Source organism: Sinohyriopsis cumingii, chromosome 17 (assembly GCF_028554795.1).
Source record: "Sinohyriopsis cumingii isolate HCF-2022 chromosome 17, ASM2855479v2, whole genome shotgun sequence".
Lineage (NCBI taxonomy): Eukaryota > Metazoa > Mollusca > Bivalvia > Unionida > Unionidae > Sinohyriopsis > Sinohyriopsis cumingii.
The window spans coordinates 25,210,096-25,227,949 of record NC_142977.1 but is presented as its reverse complement, the minus strand read 5'-3'; the positions used below and the strand labels follow the sequence as shown (position 1 = coordinate 25,227,949).

The 17,854-nt window shown below is 38.1% G+C and overlaps 1 protein-coding gene across 1 annotated transcript in view; it reads left to right on the top strand.

Annotated features, from left to right (window-relative positions):
- Positions 1–9,364: 9,364 nt before the first annotated feature.
- Positions 9,365–17,854, top strand: part of LOC149778277 (uncharacterized) — a 57,640-nt gene continuing 49,150 nt past the window's right edge. Inside the window, exon 1 of the mRNA XM_089940585.1 lies at positions 9,365–9,524. Within this exon, the coding sequence (XP_089796711.1) occupies positions 9,365–9,524 (160 nt within the window). The remainder of the gene's footprint in view (positions 9,525–17,854) is intronic.

The following is a 17,854-nucleotide window of genomic DNA, read 5'->3' as shown; positions in this document are numbered from 1 at the left end:
CGATCATAAAGGATATTAAACAGGAATACAAAATGTCCTAAGGAACAGCCCAGGTCCTGTACTCAAATCAAAGTAATCACCTTTGTGCACTTATTAGAATCAAGATAAAATTTATTAATCATTGCCCTCATGTACGGATAACAGTCAATCACACAATTTAGATAAACATCACAATTTGACGCAGGGGAAAAACGAGTTTGATTTTATGTAAAACTTTTTCTATGCTCAATTTAATATTTTATTCTAGTCCTAATATTCCATTCATTATTGGGCGAAATCTCAAATTAAACTATTTCAAAATATGAAGAAAAAACAAATACGAGATAAACCTTTTTGTGAAGCTATTGCTTGTATATATTAATGTAATTACATCATACCAATTTGAAATAAACATATATACTTAAGTCTGTTTATTTCATTAAATTGTATGTATAAAGGGTATTTCGAAAACGCGTTGGCTCGAAAATATATTATTATTGATCGTGTTACTTCTCTAACATTCAGATCTGACCCTGTAAAGAGTCTATCAATAACGTCACTATGCCATTAATTGTATTACTTTTTATTGACCTTCGGTTATGTATTTCTTGCAAAACACAAGAAATTGCGGTGTTCAACCTACCCATTAAACTGTAAAAATGCAAGTTATTTCTATTTAAATTATGCAAACAATCATTAAAGTATCCATTGATATATATATATATATATATATATATATATATATATATATATATATATATATATATATATATATATATATATATGGTTTTTATTTATATTTATATCAATATATTCCTTATTCTGCTTTTTGATCAGATTAAATACCTACACACAATTTAGATCTTAAAGAAGTAAATTACTTTATTCGAACATACTTAAGTTCATCTATAAATCGTAATTATAATTTTGTTTTGTTTACCTGATGAACTTTGTATATATGTCACCTTTGTGGTAGTAACTTCTAAGCTGTTATAAATGAAATACATATTCTTTTAGTTCTCTTTTAACTATATCTTTCAGTATTTTCTAAAATAACAAGCATCCGTAATGTGTAAAATCTTTTATATTGTGAACGATTGTTTCGAAAGGCGTATATGGCTTATAAATAGCAAAGTAACTATAAACTTCTTGATGTCCCTGTAAAATGTATTAATTTAGTAGTCTCATATATATATATGGTATTATCAAATTTTGATACTACATCGTACCTAGATAATTAATAAATGCTCCATGTATTACTGTTAAATATTTAGGAACATTATAGCGATTCCCATTGATATAGTTTTCAGTCCTTCCAAGCGGGGGAAACTGTCTCCCCATATCTTCGTTTTGAAAACATTGAAAAATATTAAAACAGAAAATATATATTGGAGAGAAGAAGGATATTTTACCTTTATTAGACATTTATCGAATAATTCAGACTATTTTCATTTTGTATATTTACTTTTCTATGAACGATTCTAGTGCATAAAAATCATCGATAATCTTTGTTCATGACATTTATGGTTGCTTACTTACTTTTAACACTGTTTGGTATTTCTCTATACGTATTAAGTTTCACTTCAACGTTCACTATTTTATTTTCATTAAGGACCATTGATGTTTCGTTATCTATAATTACAGTATACTCTTTCTTTGTATAATGATACTCATAGCATCGTACTTGTATTTAATACCATAGTTTATATATATATATATATATATATATATATATATATATATATATATATATATATATATATATATATATATATATATATATATAAGCTTTTAGAAATAAAACCACTTTCTTGTTCAATACCTTCCTGAAAACTGTTTAACAGTTTCAATTTAAGCTTGAAAGATACATTTGTATTGATGATGCTAAGGAGTGTATCTACTAGAAACTGATTTTAATCTAACACCATACTTGTCTTTCCGGGTCCATTTATGTATAATCTTCTCTTGGCGTGCATAGTTTTTAAATAGATCCTCGGTAGATAGGTTTCTCAAAGGGATTGAATTTTGTCATTCCCTTGTTTTAAGAAGTGCAGTACAAAAGCTTTTTAGATTACGCTGTGAGAGTCTAAATGCATATTTGTGCAGCTAGTAAATTTCCTACTACATTCCTAATTGTTGTTATTAACATTTTCCGCTGCATTTCCATAACACTATTCTTAGATTACAAATTCATCGTAAACTTCATCTATTTCGAGTCCTTTTCGTGTTATAAAATTTGTATGAAATATTGATTTCTATGATAAAACAAAGGAAATTTACACTTGTTCCACATTCACAAGTTATTTTTCATATATTTTATTCTCTGATTTTGTTATCTCATCCAACACATAACCAGCTCTGCCTTAAGTATATTTGCACACTTTTTGCAATGTTGGTAGTACGTTCATCTACGTTGCATTTGTGAATAGACTTAATTCTATAAAACACGTACCACATACATGGTTCTATTTAGGTAATGTACATTGAACAGCGTCAGTAATATACTTTGATATACTGCATCTAAAAGAGTATTAAAATGATTAATGGTTAACTAAAAAATGAGAATTATTACAAACGAAATAGAAAAAGTCATTGGTATAATTGTTTTTTTAAACAATACTAATGGAAAATAATAGATAAAATTGTTAGAGATATGGGATCAGTGAAGGTGGAAACTATATATATATATATATATATATATATATATATATATATATATATATATATATATATATATATATATATATATATATAGTTATGTATTTTCAGTTGTGTATTTGGAAAACTTTCACTGCGATTATAAAAAGAACACAGTGCGTTTCTGTCTTTCCCTTTAACCCCTCCTCATACCATCAAAATAATCCATAATTATACCCACTTCCCTATATTCAGTGTTAGAGGCAATTCATTTACTCTTAAGTATCATCTACACAGTTTACCACACTGATACAATGCAGTTATGGAGATGCAAATGTAATCTAAGAAGCATGAATATGCGTGTATAAAATGTAATCTAAGAAGTATGAATATGCGTGTATATTGAGAGGTAATCTCCGTATCCTTGTCAGTTTGTTGGTACCTTTATGTAGGAAAATATTTTGTTCAGCAACAAGTGCTAAAGAAAAGGTGATATTTTGTTTTGAAATGTGTGTAATACTGTCCAAAAATAAGCCACTTTACCCTTAATGAGACCTTGTATTGGAGGCAGACCAGCCGGCATTGAATATAAATACGGAAACCCCGATTTATTTCCAGACCGAATAGTTAGCAATTTACGCAAAGGAATTTCTTTTCAAAAGTAAAATTATATTCTGCACATGATATTACATTTAATATTCATTAAACCTCAGTATATGTTATTTTCCAAAAGCTGAAAATAAAATATCCGAACGGGAAGTGCTTTATTTACATATTTTTCTAATAAGTTAATATAAAATCAAACCAACGCGAAGAAAATTTCTTTACTGAACCAGGTTTATGTTATTAATATTTTTGTGTAAGGGGTAATTCAAAGACTCCTTCAGATGAAACTTTTGTGTCATTGAATTTATCAGGAACCTTTACCTATTTCAAACGTCTATCAGGAACGCATTGACATCAGTTATTGTATACCCTTCATTCAAACGTGATTATTTATATATTACAGAGGACAAAATGCTTTCCTTTTCAGATGACTCAGTGAACCCAGAGGCGGTAGCCCAATTGTCATTCAAACATTTGGCGACAGACGTTGCCCTAATTTATTGCAAGCTTGAGAATCTCCAATATTTTCTGACAGTGAAATAACCACTGATGAGTACTAGAGTAAAACTGTACTAATTCCTCCCATTCATATTATTTTGCAACGGTATTTATTTTCACAATTATTTTATTCTGCACATAATACTTGTCCTAATTCAAACGTCTATCAAGAATGCATTAAGATGAATCACTGTATTCCATTAAAACTCCAATTGGTATATACAACACACATTCAATATGTTGTATTTATCAGCTTATCCACTGAACCCGAAAGTGGCAGCGTAATTGTCATTTAAACAGACTTTACTCTAATTTATTGCAAGTATGAGAATCTTCATTATTTTCTCATCTTGACACTGATGAGTACTAACGACATACTATACTAAACTGATCCCTCCATGTTAGTAGTTAAAGGGGGCTGTTTACGGATAATGGGAAAATACATTACAGACCCCCCTTGGGCACGTTTACGGATAAGCCCTTTCGGCATAACCTGGGCACGTTTACGGAAAATGGAAATTTAAGAAAGGGGAATATTGGGACTGTATACGGACAAGGGAAATTTGGGTTTAATAGGAATGGAACATGGAAAGACATAGACATATATTACACATACACAGAATGATGAACATCAAGCTTAAACACTTAAACTATAAAGTCGACTAGAAAAAAAATTTAGGCAAGAGAATCAATGTTTTGGAGGCAAAACTATAATATAAAATCTATAATATAAATATATAATATAAATCTATTATGTAAATCTATAATACAAAACTTATAAAATGAACAAAATTTTTGTACAAGATAATAAATATCTTTACGAGACAGTGAAGTGGGCCTGAAATGGGCATTGGGTATTTTGTTTTGTTCTTCTAGTTTCTTCTTTAACTCCAACATCTTCTTAGCTTTGTTATCACTGTTGTCTTCTTTTTTCTTCATTTTTTCCTCATTATTTTATTCCTTCTCCTCCTTCTTCCTTTCATTTTCTTCTTTCTTTTCTATTTTATTATCCCATTCTCTCATTCTCTTTACGCCCTCTTCATCCTCCTTCACTCCTTTTCTTCTTAAATCAGCTCTCTTAACATATCCTTACAAAGGTCGTCGACCACTATAGCGTCAAGGTGAATTTAACATAGGGAAATTGAATGGGTCACTACAGCGTCAAGGGGAATTGAACATGGGGGAAATTGAATGGGTCACTACAGCGTCAAGGGGAATTGAACATGGGGATATTGGAGGGATGTATAGTCATTATGTGTTGGCTTAAAATGTAAGAGAAGGAGATAAAATCTCGCAAAATAGACTAACTCTTACATTGCTACAAATACTATGTGGAAAAAGCTAGCATCTATTTATAGTTACCACTGGTATCATAGTATTTATTTTCAGCTCCGACTTGTGGGAAATTACTTTGGAAAAATCCATTATCTATTTATAGCCTTAACTTTTGTGACGTTCATGTTTCAAAACCCAGGTTTATATGTATAGTCTCATAATGTCCAGCTTCACTGACGTCAGTGTACTGGACGCTAGGGAAATAATGGCAACAGTGTTGCACGTGGCTGACCTGAATACGCGCTACTGTAGAAAGGTAGGCAGGTTAAATGAATTTGATAGGGATAAAGGGAGTTAATAGGAACAAAGACCAGTACACGCACACAAACAAATGTACGTGCGTAAGCATACACACAAACACACAAACCAAATTACGCGTGCACACAAATACAGACAAATAAACGTACTAGTGCACATACACACACACACACACACACACACACACACACACACACACACAGAGGGATGTTGATAAAACAAACCCAAAATATACCATCGACACAGAGGAAGATGATCCCCCAAATCTAATATCCACACACGAGAAGAGAAAAACAACAAACCCCAAATATACTATCCACAGAAACGTACGCGAACGCATACAAACTCATGCTCTACTATACACACGGAAAAAACAAATACCAAATATACTATCCACAGAAGGGAAGAAGAAGAACAAACAAGAAATATACTATCCAACAAACGTACGCGTTATATCTTTCATACAAACACAATACCTACTATCCACACAAATTGTTGCTGTTGTTTTTGTTGTTGTGGGGCTTGACGCCATTGTTCAGCACACGATAGGCTATGCATGGTTGCCAGTATTAATGGTGGAGGAAGAACCCGGAAAACCCGGGAAGAACCACCAACCCACAAGAAGCTACTGGCAAGCTTTCTCACATACCCACATTGGCCGAATCATAGACAAGAACCCATGCAGACAGAGGTGAGATGGTAGTGTTCTGTAACAGAGAGCGCTTTATAAAACTCCGCCACTCGGCCCCCCCCCCCCAAGTGTACGCGAAAACATACTAGCACAATATCTAATATCCACATAAGCGTACGCGAACGAATACAAACCCCATATATACTATCCACACAAACGTACGCGAACGCATACAAAAATACAGTATCTACTTTCCACACAAACGTCAGCGAACGTATACAAGCACACACTCTACTATCCACAAGGAAAGAAGAAAAACAAACTCCAAATCTACTATCCATACAGAATGAAGGGAAAAGAAACCTAAAATATATTATCCACACAGACGGGAAGGAGAATAAACAAATCCCAAATATACTCTCTATTCAGGGGAAGAGGGACAAAACAAACCCCGTATCTAATATCCACACAGAAGTGACAAGTGATACACAAACCTTATATCTACTATCCTCACGAAGGAAGAAAAAATAAACCCAATATATACTGTCAACACAGAGGGAAGAACAAAAAAAAATATACTAACCACACAGAGGGAAGAAGAAACCATTATATACCGTCACTACAAAGTGAAGAAAATAATCCATTATATACGATCAACACAGTGAAGAATTTTTTCTGAAAGCACCTAAGCCCTCAGCTGCAATGACAGTATCCACCAAGCACCCACACCGACACAGACACTACAAAACCTATTTAACCCGTTATTCTATGGCGTCAGTGTGTGATTTTAGAAAAAATCAAGGCACAGAATGATGGATGAACAGGCTGATTATTTTGTTACACACTTGCATGCATAAAGTGTGTGGGTGAAGTAAAACATCACTTCCATTTTAATTCTAACTCAAAAAAAAAAACGACCCAGATGGATAGAGGGAGGTGAATGAGCACATATTCATGCAGTGTTACTAAAAAAACCCACACTATCCTTATTCTAAAAATTCAAGACCAAGAGCACTTACGTTTTATTTCTGGTCTATTCTCTGTTAGAAGTTAGTATAAAATGTCATATCAAGGCCAATGCATCGGCTCATATTGTACATTTTTCCCTTTCCATCTCTTCACTGGCACAAGTTCTTCCAGATCATCCATTTCTTCTTCTTCTTCTTAACCCCTCTCTTGTGGTCTGAAGTTGTGAATGGATGGATGCATATAAAGAGTATTCGAACTGTGGATGATTACTAACACTTTTTACGAGAACTATGTCCATTGAATTGGGGTCGACGTTTGGTGTGTGTCTTAGTGATTTCCTTTCTGGGATTTCGTGTATCGGCCGATTCCTTGTGGGAGTTTTACGAACAGTACTTACCTCCAAATAAAATATGAAATTAGTACCTTTAAATGTCCACTAGATACTCATTCTGTGCAAAGCCTTGCGCTTTCATCTGGTTACTTCTCGACCTCTACTTGAAAAAAGATTCGTCAATATTTAGGTCCTGACGAAGTGTACGACGATGTGTGTGTGTGTGTGTGTGTGTGTGCGTGTGTGTGTGTGTGTGTGTGTGTGTGTGTGTGTGTGTGTGTGTGTGTGTGTGTGTTGTGATTTTCACCTTCACTGGATAGATGTTCGTGACTGGAACAGTTGGATTTCTAAGCTTGCACCAAATGTGGCCAATTATGCCCAGAAGTTTTTATCCTAAATTCAAAAGCCCAGTGATAAATGTAACTTTTAAACCTGTGTTAGTGACAGTATCACAACAAGACGAAGACACCGAGGTAAACCACTCCCTCAGGACAGGACTGTTATGGATGGACATTCCCAAAAGACCATTACGGAATGACACTTGTGTGACTATGCCCAGTGTAGAGACTGTACGAACATTACACACTGTCCCTAGGACACCTTTGTTAAAGCAAACATGTTGTACAGTGACTTGTTTATATACCACTTTGATCGTTGTGATGTGCATTTTAATGATGTACTTAAAACTTTGGCTTTTATGTATTTTTGTTTTCGTGTTGTTCCATTATAACTTGCAATAAACGTATTCTGAATAATTATAAAAACTCTTGTCTTGTATGTCTTCATGTCAAATGAAACATTCCCTGCACTATGGCTACCTGTACGATCTCTGCTCCATCGTCCTCCACTTTCAAAGTCATCGACAAAAACTTTGATCGTGCCAGTTAGGAGGCCTTGCATCTTCGCCGTCCCTTTAACATGTCAATTGCGGTTTTGGCAAAACCGAATTTGTCAAACGTTTGATCGGACATAAATATCATTCGATCGATCGTCCACCTCAATGGATCATTTGGAGTGTCAAAAGAAAAAGAGAAAGGCAAGGCGATTCCATCCTGTTTGTGGAAGGCATTTCTGGCGAGGACGGCTGAATCGTGTGTGACCCCAGTCAAACTCATCTGGTCATCTTTGACGACATGTTAGGAGAAGACGAAGAAGAAATTAAAGTGGTATACGCGCAAAGGGCATCATCGTAATGCCAGTATCATTTACATCACCCAAAATTTGTTTCAACAAAGTAAAGCCCATCGCACCATGAGTCTCAATGTTAATTACTTGGTCTTGCTTAAAAGCCGTAGAGATAAATCGTAAGTGCAAGTCTTTGCCAAACTGTTAGCAATGCCTTGGCTGACTCATGTGTACGACGATGCCACTCAAACCCAGCACGCTTATTTATTCAGGGATTTAAAACCCACTACCACCGATTATTTGCTCTTTCGTACCCATCTGTTTCACCACTGGTGCCAAGGCGGAGGGCCCGTCCCCGTCGATGAATAAACAAAAACAACAACAACAAAACAAATCTATAAAAACCTCAAACACTTTGGGTCTGTCTCATACAGAGTCAACATGACGTTCGTCCAGTCTCCTCTTCCCGTCAAATTGATTCGTGCCGTGTACGTATCAGTGGCGCAAAAATCCACAAATACGTGCTCATGTCTTAGAAACCAGTTTCAAAAAAGTCTGACGAAGGTTTACGGTGACAGCATGTCAATTACTGCAAGGTATCATTCCCATTCCACAACAAACCAGGCGCTTTGTTACAGAAATTAAGTAGACTTGACGCAACTGGCCGATCCCCGTTTCGACACTCAAACCAAAAAGTAAATCATTTTGAAACCTGAAGGGTAGTGGTTCTGTAGGAGGCGTCATCATTCGCCCCCTCTTAAAGTTGGATCCCAATGACCCTTAAGGTTCTCCCCAAGAAAAAAAGCCACTCCCAAAAAAGCCTTACGAACACAGACGAAAAAAGAGCATCGGTGTCAAGACAAGATCACATCCTCAGAAAACGAAAAGTCCCAGAAAACAGCTTCTACCTACAAGAGAGGCACTTAGACCAGGACGAAACCTTACATTCGCAAACGACGACCTGCAGCGACGGTGACCACGTCTCCAATAGCCTCATGTCCTTCCACTTCTACGTTGCTGGTGGTGTTTGCCATGTCCAGTTTGACAGCCGGTTTTCCTCACTTGATGAAACAAAGGACACCTCTTCCTCTTTATCTGCAGTAGGAGATGCTCACAAAGTACATGACCCCAAAATCAAAGTGCAAGAGAGATCGGGTATGTTAGGTAGTTTACTGGATTTCTCCAAGCAAGAACTGTCCGGATTTAGTACGTTTCGAACCCCTCCACGACGCGTGATAAATGTTATCAAGTTGATACGACGTAAAGACAATCACTGGCGACGCATGCCACTATAAGAAAGACCATGCGGTAAAGAATGGGAATCTGTGTTTTTGTGCTCCTGATCTCTCAAAGATGTCCCCTAAAACAAGCGCACACCGTCACCATTGTCGTTCTTCTGTCCAAAAAGGAAAAGGAGAAAGAAAAGGACAGACTCGTCTTCCGAAAAACAAACTTAGCCAATCATCGACATTACCCCCAGAAGAGATACAGTCGTCCAAAGAAAAAGAGGAGCAACCATAAGGGAGGATTTTTCATTAAAACCTTATCAGACAAATAAGATAAAATTGACGCATGACAAGCTATGAACTTCAGTGTATCTTTCGCTCCTGAACCAGCAAGACGTTTCCTGAAGAAGTGCACACCACTCTCTGGCTAATAAGGAAAGAAAAGGAAACGACTACCTCCTCATTTAGCCAAACATTGGGACATGTTGTCTGTCTTGTGTAAAGCCCCTTCACCCTTGCGAAAACAACTCATTCAAATAGCCTCCAAAGATGACATCGATACCGTGAGCGAATGTTGATTGAAAATCTTTAAAGGAATGATACCTTTTTCTAAACACCAGAAGGAATGCTTAGCCAAACATCGATACGTTCTTAGCCAACTGGTCAACAAGAAAATACCCATCCGTCAAAACAAAGAGATGATGGTGCGACGCGAAAGATTTGTTTTTAGAACCTCTGGTGAAAGGAATAGCGGCAGCCATGCTGGGAGGACTCCTGGCAGGTGTTTTACCCATGGGTCAAAGATAACATGGGTCCAGATGATAAAAGGGACATCTAAAGTCAAAAGATCACAGACTTGACCATTGATATCCAATAGAAGGACGAATAATGGCTGTAATGCCTTACAAACGATGGATGGAATACCATGGTTAGCAAGAACAACGGACCCCACATTTGCCTCCCAATCCTCATTTGACCAAAGTGTCCCAGTTACAACACGAGTTGCAATCGTTGATTGATCTCAGCGATTTGTCAGATACGGAAAGCTTTGGACGAAATAGCTCTACCACCTCTGAAAGATTTTAAGACTCTGTTGAAAATTACATCATCAACACCATCGCTACCATCAGTGACCAAGATAGAAAGAGAGAAGAAGAAGAGTTTTAAATCTACCATAAAAAGTATGCAAGTTAACAACACCACCAGAGAAAGTACCCAAGTTAACACCACCACCTATATCCAGAATTGGATGGATTAAAAAGATGATAGCCACCCATTCTTCCACAGAAGAGAAAATGAAGGTGAAGACAGAAGTGAAGCAAGAACCGTTTACCCGGTTGAGACATCTTCCTCCTCCACGACACCTATTACTCGCCGGACAGCCAAAGCATTACAATCCAAGAAAATACCACACAAAGAAAGAGTAGCATCAGTGAAGAGTGGGGGACCTATTAATAAAATTATAGAAGGCATTATCCAGCATTTCCTACGATCCATCCCATCCTGCAGTTTACGGAGGAGTTCTGAAACTGTATCGTGCTGCCAAATCTCAACTGAAAAGTGCATGTTTACCTCAGTCGCAACGAAGTTTACAAGAACAAGCCACATACACCTTACATAAACCCATTCGACGAAATATTTCCAGAAGTTGCACGCGAATGGAGGACATTGATCACCAATGGCAAGCCGATTTAGCCGATGTCTCTCATTTGGCCACCTACAATCCTGGCCACAAACATTTGTATTGTGTCATCAGCGTCTTCTCCAGATTTGTATGGGTCGTGCAATTTACTTTCAATTGAGCAGTGCATTAGTGCGAGCCTAGAAACTGGTATTCGATGGCAAAGCGACAAATGCACCGCATTTGTGAACCAAGCTTTCCAAAAATAATTAAAGAACCATGACATTCATTTTTTCACCACCTCGAATCCCGAACCAAAGCCAGCATCGTGGAACGTTTTCAACGTACTTTGAAAGATCGCATTATAAATATTTTACTATCAATACACTCTCAAGTACATCTAAGTCCTACCACACCTGGTCCAAGCGTACAGCCAATCTTACCATCGGAGCATCGGATGTGCCCCCCCCCCCCCCAAGAAGTGACTCTCGACAAGGAAGTGACTCTTTTTGAGTTCCTGTGTGTTACGTTCCCGACGGTCAATGACCCCAATAAATGTTAAGTGTTGACAGAAATAGATTGGGTGAGCATTGGCAAAACAAAAGGCACTTTCGATAAAGGCGACTTACCCAACTGGACCACTGAATTGTTTCGTGTCACTGGACGAGTGAGTGGGCGTCATCTGCCGTCTACAAATTGGAAGACATGCACGGGGAAGTGTTAAAGGGAGAGTTTTTCTTACCCGAGTTACAACCTGTGACCAAAAAAGAAGACGAGGTGTACGACATTAAAAGCATTCACGAACTAAGAACCCGGAAAGCAGGAAAACTATATGTGAAAGAAGCAAAAGTACGTTGGAAAGGATATCCACCCAGTTTTGATTCTTGAATCATCGCGTCGCAAGTCATCGACTATAAAAAGAAGTGACCATCATGCCTTTTAATACAGCCTCAGCTGCCACTACAACTGATACCACTCCTTCACCCAGTTCTTCAGTGCAAGATCTACAAAAGCAACCATGGTGGGTGTGGTGTGAACAACCTGTGCCTAAAACGCAAATCGTCTGTTGCTGCCAGATCTTTAAGGTGCACCGTGTCATCGATGCTGCCATTGCCAATTTCATTTTGCTACAAGGAGACAAACAATTGTGGACCATTTTATTGAGCAGGTGCATCGGTCACCATCTTCCCAATCCTCCCTGAATATTCATCTAACGGTAACAACGGGAGCCTTGTGTCCAACATCAGTCACCCCCTCACAACAGTCAACACTACACTTTTAGACTATCCTCTCACTTCCAGTGACACTTCGGACAGCCGAACTCTGGAATTATGAATAACAACAACCAATTTTACTTAACGTTACCTAGTCAGAGTTCCATGGAGGTGTTTCCCCAAAACACCCATTGCTATTTCACGGCCAAATTAGCTCAGTCATCCAATTGGATCATGAAGCCCATTCAGAAGTGGCTTTGGCGGAAATGATTTACCATGCAAAAATAAAAAAATCACTCAAATTCAAAACATTTTCCACGTCGAAATCCTGAACGAGCAAGAGCAGCAAGATATTAACAAAATCGGGCTTTTACGTGACACAAATCAGCAAGCAATCCATTATTAAGATTCTATACTGTGAAAATTCCGGCTGGCTATTATTTTAGCGGTGAACATTTGGTGGACACAATTGCTGACAGGTTTGCGAGAGCGTTTGGCAAAGCCCCGAACAGAGCAAAAACGTGTTAAGATTGAGTACCATAAAGTGGCTCTTCGCCTAATGATGCGATTTCCCTATAGCGGAACGTCGTTAATCAGGTTGTATGGTAGTTTGTTTGAAAGTTTTGGGGGACATCCACGGATAGCACAAAGTCTGAGCCCGAAGATCAACAGCAATTTGAATGTTTACAGGGCTTTTGGATCCTCTGTAGGACTGAAAGAGGGACTCAATTTGATGTTTGTGTAGTCCGATGTGGTGGAGTTCAACGTGGTGTGACATACCTCCGTACTCTTACTGCGTATAATTCTTTTCAAAGTGGATTCTACCACGGCCACAGACGAGTAAGATGGAAACACCTATTACTTTCACCGCAGATTTGTACATCCTCACTATTTGCTCTCAGTAGGTCGTATTCAGACGCTGTCAACATTGCTATTAAACGAGATCATTGACAAAATATTCTATTGTCCAAAGGAAAAGTCATGGCGAAACTCCATGTTCGAAAAGGATTCTCTAACAAGTTGTAAGTCATATATCCAGTGTACCGAGGAGCCGCTCGACAGAGAGGACATGGTTTTGGAGATATGTTGAAATCGGCCTTCCTTTCCGTGGCCCCCGTTTTAAAACCGATGGTGATACGAGTATTTCACACCTTGAAAAATTCCGCTTTGACGCACGACAAAGAATTTCTCCAAAATGTCATCATTGTCAAACAAAACCCTAAAGTAGCTTTCTTGAGATCAGACAAAAATCTTTTGCTTCAAACGGTTAAAGAGACTTTGGGTCGGCGAGAAACTCATATAAATGCCCTGAACGCTGCTGAGTCAGGCATTCCTTCTTCCCTGACACCACAGTAAGGATAACGCCAAAAGAGACGACGAAGACACCCATCCAGAGGACGTCACACTCATAAAGCTAGAAAGACTAAGAAAAGAACTTCTCGAGACTCAGACCTTTTTGATTATTAATAAAATCACAGAGAGAAAGAAAGAAAATGATGCACCGAGAGTCTTGCGCCTGTTCCAAGTCGGAACTGGTTTTGTGTGCCATGCCGCCCACTATGATATCGATGCAAGAGTCCCAATGGGTAAAATTTTATCCCATCTCCTCTTTGAAGGCTTCAGCTCTCATCGAGTTTGAAATCAAAGAACAGCCCGAAGATTACATTGATCTGAACAGTAGTTGCTTGTATTTGAAAGTCAAAATGAACGATATGGATGGTAGCGATCTTGATACCGATGAGGGAATAGCTTGCGGCAACAATTTGTTCCTTGTTCAGCGGAGTGGATTTATACTTGAATAACAAACTGGTCAGCAGCAGCAGGGATACTTACCCTTTTCTAGGATGCCTGGAAAATATCTTAACGTACGGAAAAGAAGCCAATAACACCTATCCAGATGCTTGCGTGGTTTGGAACCTGACATAGCGGGCAAGTTCGATGAGGTGGCAGATAAAGAATCCATCAACAAGGGATATCACGCACGTCAAAAGAAAATTGCTTAAAGCCGAAGTTTAGAACTGATGGACCGCTTGTATCTGGATTTGTGGTTGCATGAGAAGTCTTTGCTGAACGCTGTGGATGATCGCCTGAGCCTGTATCTCATCAGTACCGCTTTCCACTTGATGGCTCGTGCTGCCGATTACAAAATCTATATTGACGAATCAAAACTCTACGTGCAACGCGTGGAAGAGTTACCGCCAAGTGTCCGATTCGACGTATGGAAGTGAAAACCTTCACCATTGCCACTGGATTGATTGGAGATAATCTGTTCCAAGGACAGTTACCCAAACAACTAATCATCCCACTATCCAAATCCTGTCGAGTTTCAGCACTACGACGTGTCTAAGATGGAAGTCAGTCTCTATAGCAAGACTTTGTGTACAAGACCTTTCGAACCTGACTTTAGTGCCAAGATGAATTACTTGAGGTCGTACTAATCACTGTACGAAGCAACCGGACAGTTCGGGACAAACAACAGTCATGGCAATACGTACACTTATGCAGGACGATATGCTTTGTGGACTTTTGGATTCACTCCAGACCAAGGCAGCGACAAGGGACATTTCCACCCTATAAAATCAGGACAGAGTCGTGTGGAACTTCAGTTTGCTAAATATCTACCTGAAACGGTGAACGTCATCTTGTATGTTGCATGCGATAATTCCATAGAAATCATCATTTTGGAAGAAGTCATTCTAGACTTGTAGGAACTAAATAAGAATGTAATTCCCTATCTGAATGATGGAGACTATTCGGAAATAGATTGGGAGGATATCGTGAAAGGCGCGAAAGACAAAGGAGCCGTGGGAGGACATACTGATGAGGTCCAGATGGCCAGTACAAGAACAACATTTAGTCTCCTGTTTTGCTAAACACCTGGCAGAAAAACTACGGAATTGATGAAGAAAGATTAATATGGATGTCAAAAAGATCATCCCAGTCACCTTTGAATACGATACATTTATGATGCTAAGTCAAGAAGAAAAATTGGACTAGTATCTGGACGATGCTTGGGGTCTCATCTCTTAAGAAGCAGTGATACATGAGTGGTACAAAGACGTGCTTGATCATTCATCCCTTCCATTTGTCAGAGAGTTTTATGCACAAATTCATGATTGATTTGATGACTTATCATTTCTTTGAAAAAACAAGAAGAAAAAAATGCAAAACAATAAATGAATACCTGGGAACTTTATTACCTCTTGAGCAACAGTTCGTACACTGCTTCAAGGAAACCAGTGGTGTTTGCTAAAGATAAACTGCCTCATCGCAACCCTCAAGACCATCAAGCTTATGTCATTAACACGGATGACAGTCATCTCCCAGGAACCCACTGAGTAGCCGTTTACTTTCTCCGTCACGGTTGTGTGGAGCATTTTGATTCGTATGGTTGTCACCTTTGGAAGACGACAGAAAAATGTCCAGTCGACACTATTCAATAATGTGAAATTGCAAGGCACATATTCTGTAGTGTGCAGACAATATTGTGTGTATTTTTTCATCAACGCAGTCTTGTATATTCTTTAGAACATTTAATGACTTATTTTGTTCGCAACTCTTCTAGAAACAACGACAAAGTAGATCGATTATTTTTGTGACCATTATGCCTATCTGTTATCTCTAGATAGGAAACGTGTTGTACATCAATGGTCCAATGACTTCTATCAGTGGAAATATCACTTCACTTCACAACGTTGTCAGTCTTGTCAAAAATAGTTTCTTTTATGGTTAATTGTTGGCTGTTAATTGTTTGAATAAAAAATGTTGGATTTTGAAAAAATGATCCTGTAGTTTGTTTTCAATTTTTATCATTATACATGATCTTTGACTTCTCTCTATCCCTCACCCTAAAATCAACTATCATAGCGTTCCGATCCAACATAAAGCGTAGGGATATTTTCTATCGCGTCCGTGCTTGAACCATTTAAAGTGAGGCATTCTCATGTCTGACCATTATTTACTTGCTGATTTTGGAAAAGTGGAAGGGGAGGACTTGTAGGTGAAGGTGGTAATGGGTATAGGTATTATCTGGCTATAAAATTGGGCGTTGAATTGAATATAATGGAGAGTTTGGGTTAGATGTTGGATAAGTGGTGAGTGGTTCAATTACATGGGTAGGTGGAGATGGTACGGTCTGGTTTTCAGGTAGGTCTGAGAGTGTTTTATTTCCTCCCGCAGTGGCTAAAAAGCCAACGTCTGTGATAGATGGGGTGGAAAGGACTGAAGCAGCCACCTCCATGGCTGCCATTGTATTGTGGTTGAATGCAATTTGGATGGGATTTTTCCTATTCGTGGATAGGTTTAATGTTTCCAGGCCACTTAGAGTTGGCATAGTTATTTGGGATGTGATAATTGATTATGCACTCAGGTTTATTCATAGAGTGCTTTGTATGGGAGAGAGCATTTGGAGAGTTTTTGTTAATCCCTACTGATTCCAACAGTTTTCATTGGCATGAAAATGAAATTGAAATGAAATTGGTATGTGTGAGATCACGTCCAAAGGGCTAGATAACAAAATGCCCCGTTATGGTATGGATAGCAAGGGGACTGCCGGATTTGTCATTTGGTAGGGGTTTGTTACTATCGTCATTTCTTGTCTGTTCGCTATCAACACTGATCGTGGCAGGAATAAGGCGATAAATCAGGCGTCTCCCATACCACCAAAGCCACAGGCCAAAACCACAGAGGACTAAACGACAACTCCAAGACAAACGTGAAGGCTAATGACAAGACTAAACGCATTGCAAATTCCACACCAAAGGTATTTCATTCCAGTCAAGCACCATGACCCTCAAAAGAAACAGATACGCAAAAGAAGAAGAAGAAATCAGCTTCCTCATACAGGCCATATCACCCCAATAAATAGAAAATCACCGGATCAGAAAACAGAACAAGGAAAAGGGATAACACCTTTCAACGGAATACCAAAAGGCATAAAGGTGAAAACAGGAAACAAAGAAGAGAAACCAAAAGATGCATACACCCACCCAAGAACGCCAAACATACAAACCTAAGGATACTAATCCTATTAAAGAGGGAAACAACCAAAATATAGAAAAGAATAACCTGACTATTCAACAACAATCTCAAAGCAAGAGAACACACCACAGCAAAGAACACACCCTCTTCATCACATGTGGTAACTGTAAAACCATTAACATCAGCACAAAAAGCGTTGTATTGACCCTGACGAAAACCATCTCAACCGCCTTTCAAATCATCAGACCAAAAACCAATTATGTTATAGTATGATGTAATACCCTCAGTCAGGTGGCAGAATACTCGGAAATCCATTACATCAGTCCATTTAAAATATACGTAACTATACATAGCACACTAAAATCAAGTTCTATAAACAAGTACCAACAAGACTTTGCTAAGAAGAAGGAAGAGGAAACATGTACTAAGACAAACCATACAAGG